This window comes from Stegodyphus dumicola, chromosome 3, assembly GCF_044657685.1.
Source record: "Stegodyphus dumicola isolate Sdum_Otavi_A_Nest chromosome 3, ASM4465768v1".
Classification (NCBI taxonomy): domain Eukaryota; kingdom Metazoa; phylum Arthropoda; class Arachnida; order Araneae; family Eresidae; genus Stegodyphus; species Stegodyphus dumicola.
In genome coordinates this window covers 273,394,241-273,411,293 of record NC_140770.1, presented here as the reverse complement: position 1 = coordinate 273,411,293, position 17,053 = coordinate 273,394,241, and the positions used below count along the sequence as shown (strand labels likewise).

The 17,053-nt window shown below is 29.5% G+C and overlaps 1 protein-coding gene across 6 annotated transcripts in view; it reads right to left on the bottom strand.

Moving 5' to 3' along the window:
- Positions 1-17,053, bottom strand: part of LOC118198435 (ciliated left-right organizer metallopeptidase-like) — a 73,693-nt gene that overhangs the window by 32,749 nt on the left and 23,891 nt on the right. For 4 of the 6 annotated variants that reach the window (XM_085814155.1, XM_085814151.1, XM_085814152.1 and 1 more), the window contains 3 exons: positions 14,190-14,353; positions 7,975-8,040; positions 6,004-6,106 (listed from right to left, as the gene is read on the bottom strand). In XM_085814155.1, the coding sequence (XP_085670281.1) occupies positions 6,004-6,106; positions 7,975-8,040; positions 14,190-14,353 (333 nt within the window). The remainder of the gene's footprint in view (positions 1-6,003; positions 6,107-7,974; positions 8,041-14,189; positions 14,354-17,053) is intronic. The other 2 variants (XM_085814153.1, XM_085814154.1) reach the window with 2 other exon arrangements.

Below are 17,053 nucleotides of genomic sequence, written 5' to 3'. Positions count from 1 at the left end.
GCAGTAGGATTACGTCATTCAAAATTTGATGGCTCTATGTACCGTTGTTTTATCACAATCAGAGAAATATACATACATTTATGCAGATTTTTCATTATTTAATTTCTTCAAATATAATGCAGTACTCTAACATTTGGTGGCAACAGTTAGAAAAGTGAAACGGACATTTATAGTGAACCAAAGCAAAATCGCAAAATGAAAACAATAGTCCTTCAGGGACAAAGCCCCTTTGAATTACAAGCATATCCATATCACTACTGAGTGAAAATTAAATATGAAACAAAAAGTATATTTTAAAATAATTAAATTTGCATTTCATCCTTCTCCTTCATTAACATTTAAGACTATAAATTAAAAAAAAAAGAAACAAATGAAACTTTTTAAAGTTTGAGATGATTACTAAAACAGCATAAAAATTTCCTCTTTAAAAAATTTTAGCCAGACAACATTATTGAAGTATATTTTGAAAGCAAGCTTAAATAACTACAGTTATACAATTTTGAAAATAATTTCCATCTGCCTGAACTTCTGAATGAACTAATTTGTGTGATAAAGATCAGTAGTTCATAATTAAAACAAGATGTTGCCAAAAATATAAATAACCACTTAAATTTTTGAAAATCATAACTACCAACCTTGAAATATTAAAAAAAAAAAAAAAAAAAAAAAATGGGAGTTCCAGTACATTTTCATGTTGAGAGATAGTTATTTCCGAGTAATAAATAGTTCTTGAGGTAACAAATTTGGTGATAATTTTTGAACATTTGGCATCCGCTGACTGGACTGTTATCTGTAAGTAGAATTCTTTCGTTTATTTATAATGGATGTTTTGAAGTGCAAACGACCTCAATTTAGGAGATTGTTTACAAAAGCTTTAAATGATTTTGAGAAGAATGAAAATGATTTATCTTTAGACGGAAAAATTTCAAAACTTAAATTAGTTGAGGACAAAGCGAAACCTATGATTGAAATAGAACAGCCTTATAGAGAAGAATTGATTAAAATTGAAAAAGATGAAACTGTGATAAATAACGAGTTTGATGAGTCTGAATGCTATATTGATAAGTGGAGAATGGTAGAAGGCAAATTAGTTTTGCTTTTAGCTGAAAAGGAAAACGGTTCTGTTGTTAATGAAAGCTTAACTCAAAATGCTACTATTCGTTATTCTAAGCTTAAACTTTTTATTTATTAAACTGTTATCTGTAAGTAATTTTTATGGGAATATTAAAAGCTGGTTAGGATTTTGGGGCCAGTTTAAAAAGATCGATAATGATCCCAATTTAGATGATTATGATAAATTTGCATATTTATTGCAGTCTATGGAAAAAGGGTCATCTGCTGAAGATTTAATCAAAAGCTTTCCGCCCAGTGGCGAAAGTTATTGTAAAGCTTTAGAACAACTGCAATCGTGTTTTGGGAAAGAAGACCTTCTTATAGAAGTCTATGTTAGAGATCTACTTTCATTTATTAAAAAATTTCGTATTATTTATTTGTATTATTAATTTTCGTATTATTAAAAAACTGTCAGCAGAAATTTTCATTACGAAAACTCTATGATAACTTAGAATCAAAACTTAGAGCATTAGAAGTTCTGGGTGTTGCTAGAGATAAATATGCAGGGATGTTATATCCTCTAGTCAAATCGTCATTGCCGGATGATACATTAAGAGCATAGCAAAGGTTCCGAGTTATTAATCGCAGTCAGAGAGAATCTGAAAGTAGTGAGCAAAAAGAGAAAAATGCATCAACACATCGCATGGATTTAGATGGTTTGCTTTCATTTTTGCTCAATGAAATTGAAGGTGAAGAGAGAGTATCTATAGCTACTCAGTGCTTTACTAATACTTCTAAGCCTGGGAATGCTAAACACTTTGGTTTCAAAAACCGTGGAGAATTTTCCAAAACACCTTCTGCTTCTAATCTAATAGCAACATCTGAACAAAATTCAACTGGACGTATTTTTTGTGCTGGAAATCATGCATCTGGTGATTGCTTTAAAGCAAGAAAGATGACGTCTGAGGAAAGGCAGAAAGCAGTTCTAAATAGTCACAATTGCTTTTTATGTTTAGACAGAAAACACGTGATAGCTAAATATAAAAAACGAACATCGTTTGTGATTTGTGGGAAGAAACACCGCATACTTTTATGTAGAAATATCCAAGCTGAATCAAAATCTCTAGTTGCTGTTAGCATGAATAAGGATAAAAATACGGATGCAGTACCTGAACGAGATGAAACCCTCGCCAATTTGGCGAGAACAACAAATGGAAAATCGAAAATATTTTGATAGAGCGAACTCCAATTGATGATGTACCTGTAGAAACAAATAGAATAATTCATACCCATTTAAAATCGCCCGTGATAACCAAATCAGGAAGGACAATTAGAGTTCCTCATCGATTGGACTTGTGGGAACAATGTTTAATTTTTTATTATTTTGCAATACTCAATCCCGAATTTCATATTGCAAGGTGGGAGGATGAACAATATTTTGACTCTAATATTTTTATTTATATTTTGCAGCTTCTGAGTAATATTGCACAAGCTTCAAGCAGATATAATCGTTTTCTTACTCTATAGGTTTTTTTTATTCATTATCTATGTTTTGTAACAGTTTATGTTTCAGAGAATGGCAACATACTATAATGTTGTTCTTGTTAGAGAGTTAGTGTAACTTTTGTTTTCCTCATTTGAGAGTATGAGTAAATGAATTATTTAATTATTGTAGAGTCATAAGTAACTAAAGAGGTATAGATAGTTATTTCCGAGTAATAAATAGTTCCTGAGGGAACAAATTTGGTGAGAATTTTTGAACAACTTTTATGCTGAAAAAAATCTTGAGACTTAAAAAAATTCCTTTGTTTATTTTAAAGTACTTTTATGTACAAAAAAAAAAAAAAAAAAAAAAAAAAAAAAAAAAAAAAAAAATCATTAATATACATAGTATTGTGTGGATAAACTTAGTAATGTATCCTTTATTGATGTAGAACAAAATTAAATAAAAGTTTTAACTGATTAAATACTGGTTCAATCTTCATAAAAAGTCCTATAAAAATTCACAACAGAACAATTCAGGTGAAACAAAGTTTAATGAGAAAAATTATGCCAACAATCACTATAACTAAGTGGGGGAATAGAATTTGCACAATTTCAATAACCTAATAAATTTTGTTGATTGCTGGGAAACATTTTTAATAGCAATTTTTCCAAGTAAAGGCTAAAAATTAAAAGCCAGGAAATTTGGTGACTTATTGGGAAATTTGGTGACTTATTGAGATATATGAAAAACTGGGAGTCTCTTGTGTTTATTGTACAAGTTGGAAGCTATGACAAAGTATTTTAATCATAACCATGAGTATATGTTATCTGTTAAGTATGAATTTTTGCAAAATGTTCAGCAGTTGGATGGCAACCCTTAAATATGTTCAAAGCTTGTCCTTTGAAAATCAGTCCTGAGTGTAAATCACCTTCAAGGTTGTCAGGCTATAAAATCTACAGTATCATCAGTAATTAAAAAACAATGTACACTGAAATCATATCTTGTTCTCAGTTGTACAGAAAACAGCCTGCTCTGGAATAAAATCTTGCCAGTATCCATCAGTACACACAAATAACAATCTGTTGGTGCTGAAATATATTTTCGACATCAGCAGATTGATGAAACAGGCTCTTTTGCATTTGAAACGGGCTTTTTGGCTATCATAATCACTAGAATATTCTTTTTTGCAGCTCGTCACTAATTCAGTATGAATTCTGCTAAACAGGAAAGCAAGAGACTTAGTTAAATCCTCTGAACATTACAAGTTTGGCCTTGAAATTTCAAAGTTTCCCAAAATGTAAAAGATGCCCCTCTCACTTTGTACTTCCTTTTTTCCCAATATACAGTTAGCCTAAAATCAGATTGATCAAGCTGCTAGAAAAAAATTTTCATGTGTAACAAATGAGAAAGCCATCCTTCAATATATAATTTTATATCTGTAACCTTTGGAGGGTTAAAGTTCTGATTCTATTATTTTCTCAGCTGTTGTTGATAATATATTTCCATCATATATCTTCTATCAAGAAAAGTTTAACTGCATGCGAATTTGAATACTCACAATTCTCTCTCTTTTTTTTTTTCTTTTTTTCAAAAAATCACATGTCTGGAAATAACAGATTATTTTTGCTTGATTTTCTTTTCCACAAATTTAGTAAAAAGATGATAGAATAAAAATTAATGTGAAATAACTAAGCGTTCTGAGAACTTTCTATGGTGAAAGGGTTAATAAAAAGTGAAGTAGTGAAGATATATGATTGCTATGATTAATCTAAAATTTACATTGGGAAGGAAAGAAAGAAATCTCTACTCTCTTTTCTTCCTCCCAGAAAAAAAGAGCATCAACCAGAAAAGAAATACAAAATGACATCTTTCTACAAAAATCCAGAACAGTTTCTAAGGTTGTCAAATTCTTGTAGGAATTACAGTCAGATGGCACTATGCAAGAATCCACAATACTTTTAAATATTGATGCTAGCTTATATTATATTTTTATATGTTTCAACATATAATTAATACCTGAAACTTTAATCTGTACTATATACTGAAATTAAAGGAAGTTCAAATTATATCCGCTGCCAATAAAGTGATCCAAATGAAAGTTAGAATTGGAATGTTTACTAGCAGCCAACAGATGGCATTCTTCTTGGCTGCTGACAAATGATGTTTTTTACGACAATCCTTGCTTATACATGAATGCCTCAATTCAGGAAATCTGGCAACATTTTCAGTGGAAGATTTTGGACTACCTCCCTTAAATTTCCAATCTGGCAAGACAATATCCCCAGGTTACAAAACAGAAATTAGAAATCACAAAATTTGGAATGACAAGAATATCAAAATAATAATGATATAGCAGTTCAAAGTCCAATAGGACTATGCAAAAACACAGTTTGTTGTGTCAAAATAAAATCAAACCTTCATCCACAATTCTAAACTGCCAAATAAACTCTTCAAATACTTTAAGGTGAGAAATATTGTATATAAAAAAATTCCTCAATATATGAAAAGCCTATCTTCATTTCGATATTATTATTTGCAAATATGCACTCAAGATTATGATGATTTAAAATAATAGAAGCTCTCAGTGTTACGATAACTGTGAAAAAAATTCAAAAATTTTTAAAGGCAACAGCCACTTTTCCCCTGTGCAAATTGATCAGTGCACTGAAAAATAATAAACAATACACATATGTCACAAAGTCCCATATGTGTTAGAACAATACACATATAACGAAAACTGCCAGCATAAAATATTTGGGGAAAAAAAGCATTATAAAGGACTAATGACAAGTAACCTCTACAAAGAAGTATGGATTAAGAATGAATGTGCTTATGTGACCAGGTGCTTTGTAACCGGGAATGTATAATATCCATAGTGGTCACCTACTATCATACTACTTCATTATATCTCATGAGGAATGATGATGATCTTTTCTTTCTATATGTTTCATGACAGAAACTTTTGTCTTATGCGCATCATTCCAATGGCATTTATGATTTTTCAATGCACAGATCAACCTGCATAAGAAGAAAAGTCAGTGTCAGGCACAAGAAGTGTTGCCAATCAAAAATATCAAAATTATTTCCATTACAGCTCTATTGTTATAAATCATCACAATCTCTGGTTCATACCTTCAGATAGCAATATGGGAAATTTCATTTTGATTGGTTGGACAGATAGGCTGTTGAGACGACCACCCTGTATGTCTTAAACCTAATTATGATATATCTCAGCATTCAGACTTCTGTAAATTCAAGGTATGATATATTTTTAATCACGAATTTTGAAAGTTCCATTAAATAGGTTTTAAAAATTTATTTTAATAATGTTTTGATTAACAGTGTCTTAATTAATTTTTAAAAAACAGTTTCACAAATTAAAGCTATCATTTTGAATTGAACCAAAAATTTCAAGCCATATCATTTTGATAAATTAAAAATATATGCACAGCTATATAAATTACCTAGACCAAAGTTGAAGTCTTCAGCTTTTGAAAAGTTTATCTTGTACCATCCAGTGCTAGCAAATAAGGCTAGAGTAATGTTGTCAATTACAACATAGTCATCCTATAAAAAAGTTGTTTGTTCCATAAATTATTTGTTCCATATTCAGATTTAGCACAGACAATTGACAAACTCTTCTCTTAAATTATACTCTTTGAGAGGGATTTAAAATAAATGAAGTAATTTGTAAAAGTCTCTAACTTTTCTGTGTATGAAATAATAGCATCAATTTGATACAGAGTGAAAGATATGTCCCAGAAAATTTCCTATGTTGAGTCAAAAATAATAGTTCATTAATATTATGGGCTTTTAAATACTGTTTAAGTAAATAATACATGATAAACAGACAAAAATATTTTTTTAATACTTCGAATTTTGGCAATTCAATGAAATAAAATATGCACTTAATTAATCAAACACACATTTTTTTAGTAAACTGGTAAAATAGAATTCAAATTATGAGCAATATTAAATGATTGCAGTAACCTTTTTATTATATCTTTTACATGTGCTGCTCTTGTGCTTATGAAATTTGAAAAAGTGATATTATTTTCATTATATCACTTTTTAATACAAACTAAATATGAAAACAATTAGTAGTGATATCTTCCCACTTTTTTGATTTATTGTAATTAATGCAAAGCAAAGATAATTGTTCGAGCCTTACTGGTGTTATACAATAAATGCACAATTCAACAGCATTTAAATTACTAATTACTTGTAATTTCTGAATCTCTGAGCTTTCAAGGCAAAGAGATAACTCATAAATGCATAATTATTCAGTGTTTTAAATGTAAATTAAATTAAAGATAAATACGCTTGAGAGAACATTAGACATCTCTGTGTCAGAATTTTATTATACTACTAAAGTATATGATTTTTTTTTTTTTCATTTATACATCTGAACATGAGCTAAGAATACAACATGCCTTATATAACATGAAACTATTAGTTAGCATTTTACAATTATGAATTAACTACAGAAACTCTGAAACTTGTAATGCCATTTCATTAAATAACTAACTATCTTGACTATAAGCTACCAAAACAGCTAGAGCAGGAAAATACAGAATTCCTACACATAAAATCATCAAATAACTAGTCTCTGCACCCGTAAAAGAGTGGCATGTAATACATTTTTGTAATGGTACGAAACTTTGTAAAGCTACAAAAATTTTTTAGCTACTGAAAAGTATTTATTATCTTTGTACATCAGTGCAACACTAAAAAGAATGATATTGTCTTTTAATGCAGTTCACCATATTTTTTTAAGTAGACAACTGAAACTATTAACTGCAACACAACTAAGAAATATCACATTACACCAACACAGCTGTTTTCTTACACCAGTATAATTTGGTGACCACGTCATCAGGCTACCAACATCTCCAAAACGATGTTTTACCAGAGCTTATTTTTTCAAAGGTCTGGTAAAATAAAATCTAGTCATTTACTAGACCAGGTTTCTAATGGAGCTTCCTTCCTATGTAACCTGGGAACAACTAAGTGTCACAATTACTAACCGTAAAAAAGTTTTAACCAAAAACTTTAAAGGGTGAAGGGAGAGAGGGGGGTTATGAAGGAAAAAGTAAAAACACCATACAAAAGTTGAAAGACTAATAGTTACTTTCAACACTTACTGTAGCAGTTTAATCATACACTTATTCACCTTTTTATACACATGCTCATTCACATACGCTTTCTTCTTCAGATATACATTACAGTGAAGAAAAAGTTACACTTTTTTATGGGACACACTATATTGTGCACAATTATTTTTAGTTATGATTTCGCCATGATAATTTATTTATGAGGGATTTGTCATTATTATCTTAGAGTTTCTTTACTTTTTAAATAAACCTTTACTTTAATTTCATAACCTCTTTAAAGAATTTGCAAATTAAGCTCAGTTGCTACAAAAAGAAGCTTACCTCCAAGACTGAAGGTGTCATAATGCTGGTGTACATAAGAACAGGATGCCAGTGAGAAGTATAAGACTTGTTTAAAAAAAGAAAGAAAATATATTAAAAACTGTTCAGTGGAAAACACTGTAGCAAGTCAAAGGACATAATTTCAGGCAATTCCAATTTAAAAGTCTCATTTTAATAGCAATAAGCATAATTGTAACACATTTTAAACACACACTTAAATAATAATATATTAAACTGGCATTGCACAGTAACTTACGAAGCATAATTTCCCATTAAGAACAACGCGAAAGATCTTTGTTTTTCTTTTTATACTTTAAAAAATTTAGTAATACTAATTACATTCATTTTCTCACCATTCAATGACTTCTTTTTTCATCTATAACATGAATTTTTACAAATTTACTAAATCCTAAACCGGATCTGAAATAATAAGAAATTATTTGAACTTAATTCAGATATGTAACCTGCAATGAGATATTCCCTTAATGAAATGTTGATTATTTAAAGTTAAAAGCAATAAAAACTCTCATCTGTAATTTAGCATGCAATGACATATTTAAATTAGATTTTACCTAAATTGATAATATTTTATTTGTCATAACATTTCTAAATGCATGAATTAGACATTCATTAAATAAGAATACAGGTAGTTCTCGGTTACAAATGTGATAAATTCCAAAGATTTGCAACTTGAATCCTTGAGGAATAGCATGAATACAAATATTAATTCTTGTAATACAACACCAATAATATCATAACGGTTAAAATGTGGTAAAAGTCGTATAACATATAATATTTAATAATTTACAAAAAAACTATCATACTATTCTTTTAAAAAGGGATTCATACTTTCTTTTCATATTAATTTTTATCAACAGATGGCACTATAAATGTTGAGCAGTTATGATGGAAATCTACAAGACTACCCGGCGCTTGGCTGCTATGACAACAATGCTTTACTTTCTGGATCATGGTTTGGCAGTAACGTAAGCCACAGAACCCATAACACATCCCCTCAGTTGAACAAAAGATCTGCTGGCATTTCTTTCTTTTCATTGCCTGTGACTGCAGGATATATTCTGTCCAGGAATAGAACTTTTTCCCTTTCATGCTGAATGAAAGATATCTGTGACACACTATACAACTATAGCAGTTTCGTTTTTCCAAATACATTCATTACATCGAATTGCCTTTTTAATGTTGCATAAATTTTGTCACTTGTCATTATTCCATGACAGAAAACTTTTTTAAAAATACCAGATTTTAAACTTTTTTGGTAATTTCATCACTACGTAAAAATGATAGAAATAATTTTATATTTCATGTTACATGTATGTACACAACATATGCATATTATAAATATATGTAAATATACAATAAGGAGCTTTATATATACTTTTTACTTGTATCAGGAAATCATATAACACCCCTGTTTATATTTTTTCATTCAAAAATGGAAAACAAATCTTGCAAGTATGAAGATAAATATTCTAATATATCTGTATGCACAAATGTAGGAAAAAATAATATTTTTATTCAAATATTTTTTGCTGCAATATCAGGATATCACAGAGATTAGAAACCAATCACTAATATGCATTTTATTATAAAAACATTAACAGGATGTCTATTACTTGCATAAAACATAGCGTGAACATAACCGACAATACCCTCAAAGAGAACACATTATTTAAGTTCTCTTTGAATGAAAATAACATATTGTCAAATTATTGGAATGAATGCCTAGTTTGAAGATTTTACTTTGCACTGAAAAGTATAAAATCAGATTGTGTTTTACATATCAGGTTTATCAGGCAACGGATCATTGAAGGTGCAGGGTCACCAGCTACTGAGTGGTAAGGTCACTGAGCTACCGAGTGGTAGTTTAGTCTTGGGTTCAAATCCCAGCGAATGGATGGGCGTTTTTGTGGTTTTCTCCATGAAATGTGTATACGAGCCTGTTTCTTTTAGAAAGTCCTCCAAAAAGGCATTACTTCAAGCAAACAGTCTTCAAGTACTTTGTCATAATTAAATAAACCAAACTAACCACTGAAGGTAGAAAAAATGTACACACAGATTCCCATACATGAGAAGGGCGAGTAAAGTAAACTATAAAAAATAATAATATTTCATCTTTTCCTGGAGTTTGTCTGGTTATGAGCTAAGCTGAGCTCGTTTATTACCTTCTTGTACTTAGAATTGTATAAATCTGTTTCACTGTAGCAGAACAAATGAAAAACAAAAGGTTTAAAAATGAAGCTTCAAGTTTTATTCAATAATTTATACAAATTATTATTGCTAAACAAACAGAAAATAGATTGGCTAATCAGAATACATATCTCTACATAATGTACAAGTAAGCATACTTTCTAGGAAATCATCTATCTAAGATATCCATCCTTGAAAATTACCAGTATTCTTAAGAACATAAACAAATGTCGGTAAGACCAAAGATGACCTAAGACTAAAACAATTCTGGAACCTTGGGTGGTCATCTCAGAAAGTATTCTCTGTAAATGCAACAGAGAAAGGTGGCTTTTACTGCATTTAAAACTCTGGCTTTCTCCTCGCCCCCCAATGAAAATCAAAATAGTAAAAATTTGACAGAATGTTTCTCAAAAAATGCTTTGCTGTATTGTCAAAAAGTCTTGATAGTTTGGCCTCCTACTTTAAGACACTATTGGAACAGAAGCATGGAAATCTCATATTCAAAATTGGCCTCAATTTTACAAAGTTACTTTTACAGAAGGTGCTCGGCAAAATATTCACCTTAAGCTTAAAATTAAACCCCATGTCTGTTTCTTTCGAAATGCTTAGTTTATGTACAAAGTAATCTCAACGTTGAATTTCGTCTAATTTTGAATAAAATATCTCATCACACAGCATTTTAAAAAATATATAACATGCAAAGATACTCTCTATAACATAAGAAGCAACACACCAAGGACTGATCTGGATGGGATGAAAATCAATAAATGCCATGCATATTTATTGAAAATGAAATGCTATCAGAATGATAGGAATTGAATGTTTTATTCAGGAAATATAGGTATATAATATACATACATATATATTCCTTGTATATAGGAATACAAGAGAAAAAAGATCAATAATGCTTTGGCTCTGATGCAAGCTGTTATCTGGCTGGGTCACCCACAAAGGCATCTGTCATCTCAGGCAGGTAGCTCTCATGTCTTTGCCAAATTCAAATAACCTAACCTGATTCTACCACTTAAGATATTAGAGCACTTAAATCACTGAACACTACTAGTTCGACCTGGTTTCCAAGTCCTTTCAAAAAAGCTGGCTGTATGAGTGTTTGGTGGTTTTCTCCATGTGTAACATTAATAAGAGCCAGCTTTTCTAAGAAAGTACTTCACAAAAGCATCCCTTCTCTTAGGCAGATAGCCCTTGCCTGCTTTTGGCATAATTCAAAAGTACGAAACCTCCCTAAATTCTAAAAAAACACTTGGTGTCAGGTTTGGCTGCAATAGCTCTATTGCCATTCCAGATGATAAATGATAATTACAAATCAAAAGATAAATAAATGTATGGCAGATACATTCGAATAATCTAAGTAAAAAAAGTATTTTCAAATTTCTCCCGCAGGTAATACAAATAAAGAAATATTTACGAAGCAAACAGTGCAAAGAAACCCCATTAATCTTCAAATCCCTAACTTTTTTAGTTAATGTCTAATTCCATCTGTAGTAGTGGCCATTATTGGATGTTATGAATATGCTATACCGAGAAGAAGAAAAAATTTCACTTCCTGAATTAGCTAATTCAGAACTACTTTTATTTCATCTGTTCTCTCAAATTTAGAATAGCAGGTCATGAGACTAACAAGAAAAACTAATATCTATATGAAGTTTGAGAAAATCAAAGTTTTGAAGACTATATATGCACTCATATGACATATATCTTTGGAAATATAATATGCATAAATTGATTGCTGTTATGGCTGGTAAAAACATATCAATAAAAATTAAATTCTGTTTTTCTTATCTTTACATCAAGATGTAACTTTCAGCTTAACTAGAGAAAATTAGCTGCTTTTAATTTTTACTTTTATTATTTTTCATGCTTTGTGTATATGAAGAATTGTGTTTAGAGAGAGAGAAAGAGATGTAAATATTAAGTTTGAAAAAATTCAAAATGAACTGTGAAGTAAAGACCTTAGAGAGACGTTTTTGATTGCCTTGCAAAAACTTTCCAAATACTTACCATGTATTATATGATATATATATATACATATATATATATACATGAAGTAGAGGAATTGAGACTTAAGTTTTAATAGGTTCTTTTGTCGGTTTAATAGTCAAAAGTTATTTCGTGCTCAGTCTCAGTTCTATTTTGACAAAACACGGTATGGAATTAGCTGGATTCGAAGATCATTGTGCATTTCCTTTGAAGAGCCCGTAATGAGATTCAAATTGGGTTAATTTACCATTTACCGCTTCTTTGTATTTTTGCTAGTATCTTAAATAACTTTTGTGTGTATGTTTAAATGTTTCAGGATTGTTTAAACTTTTATTAACATTTAAATTTGATCTGAACTTTAAATTCACTTTTTATTTGTCAGTTTTCTTGTTATAATTTCATTTTTCTTGTATTTTAACTTTTAATTGCAATTTATTTTAACTTATGTTACAAATTTTTCACGGGAACCATAGTATCATATTTGCTTTAAACCAATAGCATGAAGAATTTTCTGTTTTTTACCTTGTTTTCTAATTTTGCAGCTCAATGCGCAAAATTCTTGACCACACAGGTCTTTTTTAGTTTAGTTTTTATCCTTTCTTAGATTATATATATATATATATAGGTGTTATTGATAATCAATGCATTATCATGATCAGGGCTGGTGCTAGGCATTTTGCTGCCCAGTGCAATCTTTGCAGGTCCTTAATTCAGTTATCCAGTGCTTCCCTTACTCTAAAAATTTTGCTGGCCACTGCATGCCCTAAATTTTAAAAATTTCGCTTTTCCTATATTTTATAGCTCGATGCTTCACTAAATTTAGAGGAACTTAGATACACTAATATAAAATCATTTCAGATAAGTTATAGGCAGGGGAAGACAATACAATACTACCTGATTCTATCACCCTCAATGCATTCGTGATTAAAATTAGGCTAGAGATAAACCAAATTGCAACTACAGTAAAATTCCAGAAATCTGCAAAGCTTGGGACCACAGGTTGTGCGGATTTTAAGATAGAAAAGATAAAGCATAATATTCGGACTAAAAGTGCAAAATGAATAAGGCATATTAGATACATTTAATTAAACTATTATATACATTATTGTAATAATTTATTATATGCATTAAATTATATTACATATATAAATTGATTATATTATTCACTGTATTATATGTACACAGCATCGAGGTTTGCCGATTTCGCCTCATGCAAAGATTTCCGGTTTCGGATTCCGGTGTTAGAATCACTGTTGCTGTAAAATTTCAACAGCTTTTCTTTATTTTTCCGTATGTATACACAACTGTGTTGCAATTCCATACCATTCTACTATAAATCGAAGAGTAGCACCTGCTTCCACCTTTTGCAAGAATTTGCACTTTTTGCGTTACCATCAATGCAATGTGTTTACGTTTTTCAACATTGCAAGCAGTAAAATCACGAGTGCGTTTCTTATCTGTCATTGTATTAAAAAGGGCTAAAATTAAAAATATTCTTAATTTATCCACAAAATATCCGGATAAAAAAAAGGCAGCACTAAACAATCTCGTGAAATGAAATAATAAAGCTCAGAAAATACAACAACACGAATCGTGAACTTGAACAAAGAGTTGAGTGAATTGTCTGCTTTTTTACCTCGATGCAGATTAGAGGGAAAAAAAACTTATCTGATTTATTTTATCTTATTTTTTAAACTTTTTTTATATCAATAATTTGATATTTCCGTTTTGACCCATTATTATTTGGTAATTATGACGTCATTTATTCAGTAAGTATTTTTTTCTTCGATATTTCGTACTCAATGTTGCAGTTTCCGGAACCTAAAAACTGAATGTTTATATTCTGAGAGGCAACGCGGATTTCAAGTATTTGACTGTATCATCATTGCTGCTTGAAATGATAGGTACAAATGCACTCATGAATCTATCAGTCCAAGTGAAATGGCTAATGCCAGGAGGCAGGTTGGGAGGATAAATAGAAAAAGAAAGAAGAAAAAATAAATACTTACATTGTTTGATGAATTGCTTTGTGAGTTTTCTGCTAAAGGTGCACCAAATTCATCATCTGAACAATTAAAATGACTCTGCATACTTTTCACTACTTCGGGATAAAGTAACCGCTGTACTCCATATGAATCAGTTTGCACAATTTTCATAGGAATGTCACAAAATGCTGCAGATAATTTAAAATAGGTTAGAAAATTATAACACACACACACACACACACACACACACACACACACACACACAAAAAAAAAAAAAAAAAAAAAAAAAAAAAAAAAAAAAAAAAAATGCTTATTCCAACCCAAAAAGGTGAAAGTTAATTATTTTCTATTACATCTTAGAGCTTTTCTTACAGTTTACCTTAGAGCATTTATTTCTTTTTAAATGATAGATACTTCCTAAAACAAGCACAAAATTATTTTGTTATGCTTAGGATTAAGTAATGTGATCAGTTGCAAATACAGTGGCTTTATTTAAAAAAGGTTAGAAATTAGAGTGCTTTATTTTGTCGGGAGATGATTTTTTGAACTATGAAACTATGCATGCATGATTAAAGTACTCAAATCCATAATTTTAACATAAATCCCAAAATTCTAATAAGAATTTTCTTCAGTGCTTAATAATACCTATTAAAGTTCAGTAGGCCAAAAATCTTTAACATCCCTTGGAATGCCTCTAAAAGCATCTTTTTCATCTTTATTTTATTTTAATTTTCTTCAATGCTTAATAATACCTATTAAAGTTCAGTAGGCCAAAAGGTTTTAAAACTCCTAGGAATGCCCCTAAAAGCATCCTTTTCATCTCTATTTTATTTTTTAATTTTATTATTTATATATATATATTAACCCACTTAATTGTAAAATGCTAACATTTTAGCATGCCAGTTGAATTTTTGTTTCCATTTTACTACTGATATCAAAACCCCAAAATACAGCAGAAATAACAACAATTTAAAACTTATTGTACCTTCAGTTAGTACAAAACTAAATTAATGAAAACAAAATTGACTTCAGCTTCTTGCACAAATACAGACAACACAGAATTCAATAATTTTCAGTTCACACATTAAAGTTATATCCTAGCACCCAACTCTGTTAATTTTATTAACTACTACAGATTCAAAGCAAAGAGGAACTCACCTACTAACAGCGATAATGTTCAGATGTGAAAGAGACATATTAATGCAAGCAATATTCACTATTCATTATTCATCCTTGAATTTTAACTTTGCAATAATTTTTAAGGTAAAAATAGTTTTTTCTTTTCCCTGTCAAAAGACATAATAAATGTAAACTATTGTTTATGTGTTGGCAGAGGTTGACCTAATGTTAGTAACTTTCAACATCTTGTCAGTATGAAGGTCATAAACACAAATAAAATGGTAATGATAAATGGTAAACAAACCATTTATCATTAGGCTATAATATAAGTATCAAATGACGATATATTGAAATTCAATGTCCTAATTATTTTCCATTTTAATATGAACTTTTGTGTTTTCCTTCTTTATTTATTTATTTATCCCCAACAAGTTTTTCAGTCAGTTCATGAAAATAAATACCAAGCAGGGTAAATCTGAAATTTAAGATACAGCAATACATTTTGAAATTTTTCACATTCATTATCCATAAATGTTACAATTCATGGATGGAATAAAATTTCTACAAATACAGACTACAAAACTAAATTTAAATATATACATTAAAGATCTGTACATGAAATGCAAAGACAAACATTTTGTATAATTAGAGTTACCTTGAGACAACAAAAGAAAAATACTTTACATGCCCCCCAAAAAGTTTTACATTAAACTTACATCTTACATAAAATATACTTTTCCTACAGTTATAGGAAATATATTTGTCCCCTCAAATTTTCAAAACACAAACAGTAAAAATTTGAATTCTATATTCTATTTTTTTTATGAAAATGCATGAATATTTTTCATACATTAATTGCAGTAATACAATAAAAAAAAACATTCTTTTTTAATTTCATCAAATTAATCCAATATTAGGTGATGGGTGATGAATACATACAGTGAAATTTTCTTCCCTGAATCACATAAAAAAAAATGCAATGAAAACAGAAATAAATACAATTCCTGTCTACAAAATAAACAAGTAAATAAATGAAAATTTATTAAATTTTAGAACTCCATTTATAAGTTTTACATTTGATGGTTTTGACGATTATAGAATGTTATTTGAAATCTTTTACATGATAAGTCCCACCATCCCTCAAAAAATATCTGTACAGCTGCAGCTAACAACTCTAGAACTCTAAATTTTTATTTACTTATTTAGTTCGGGGCGGGAAGAGAATGACCAGGCCATACTGTACAAACAAGACCATACGATTTATTAACATTTTTCAAAATATTTGCATTTATAAACGGTTTGGTAAGGTATTTTATTTACATCCAGAATTAAGTAAATAAACTATATGTTTTATACATACATTAAGTTTCATCCATAACTCATCCTAAGACATTTACTATTTTATTTATATTACCTATTGTTTTATTATTATTATTATCATTTTTTATTTATCTATTTATTATTCTCTAAAAGTACTGAAAATTTTTATTACTGACTAGTACTATAATAATAAAATTAAGTACGAAAAATTTAATTTGGATACTTAAACATTATGCTAATATTAGTTCTATCAGAGCTTTAGTGAAAGTGAAAATAGAACTGAGTACACAAACATAGTTTAAGCAAGTGAATTTAATATTTTACCTTTAATTTGGTGTTGAAAATAACTGATGTAACTAAAATTAGAAGAAATCAGCTAGTTGGTAAATTCCACACGGAAATCTTTATATATACAATTAATAAAAGTGTAATTTTAATTTCACTCTTTG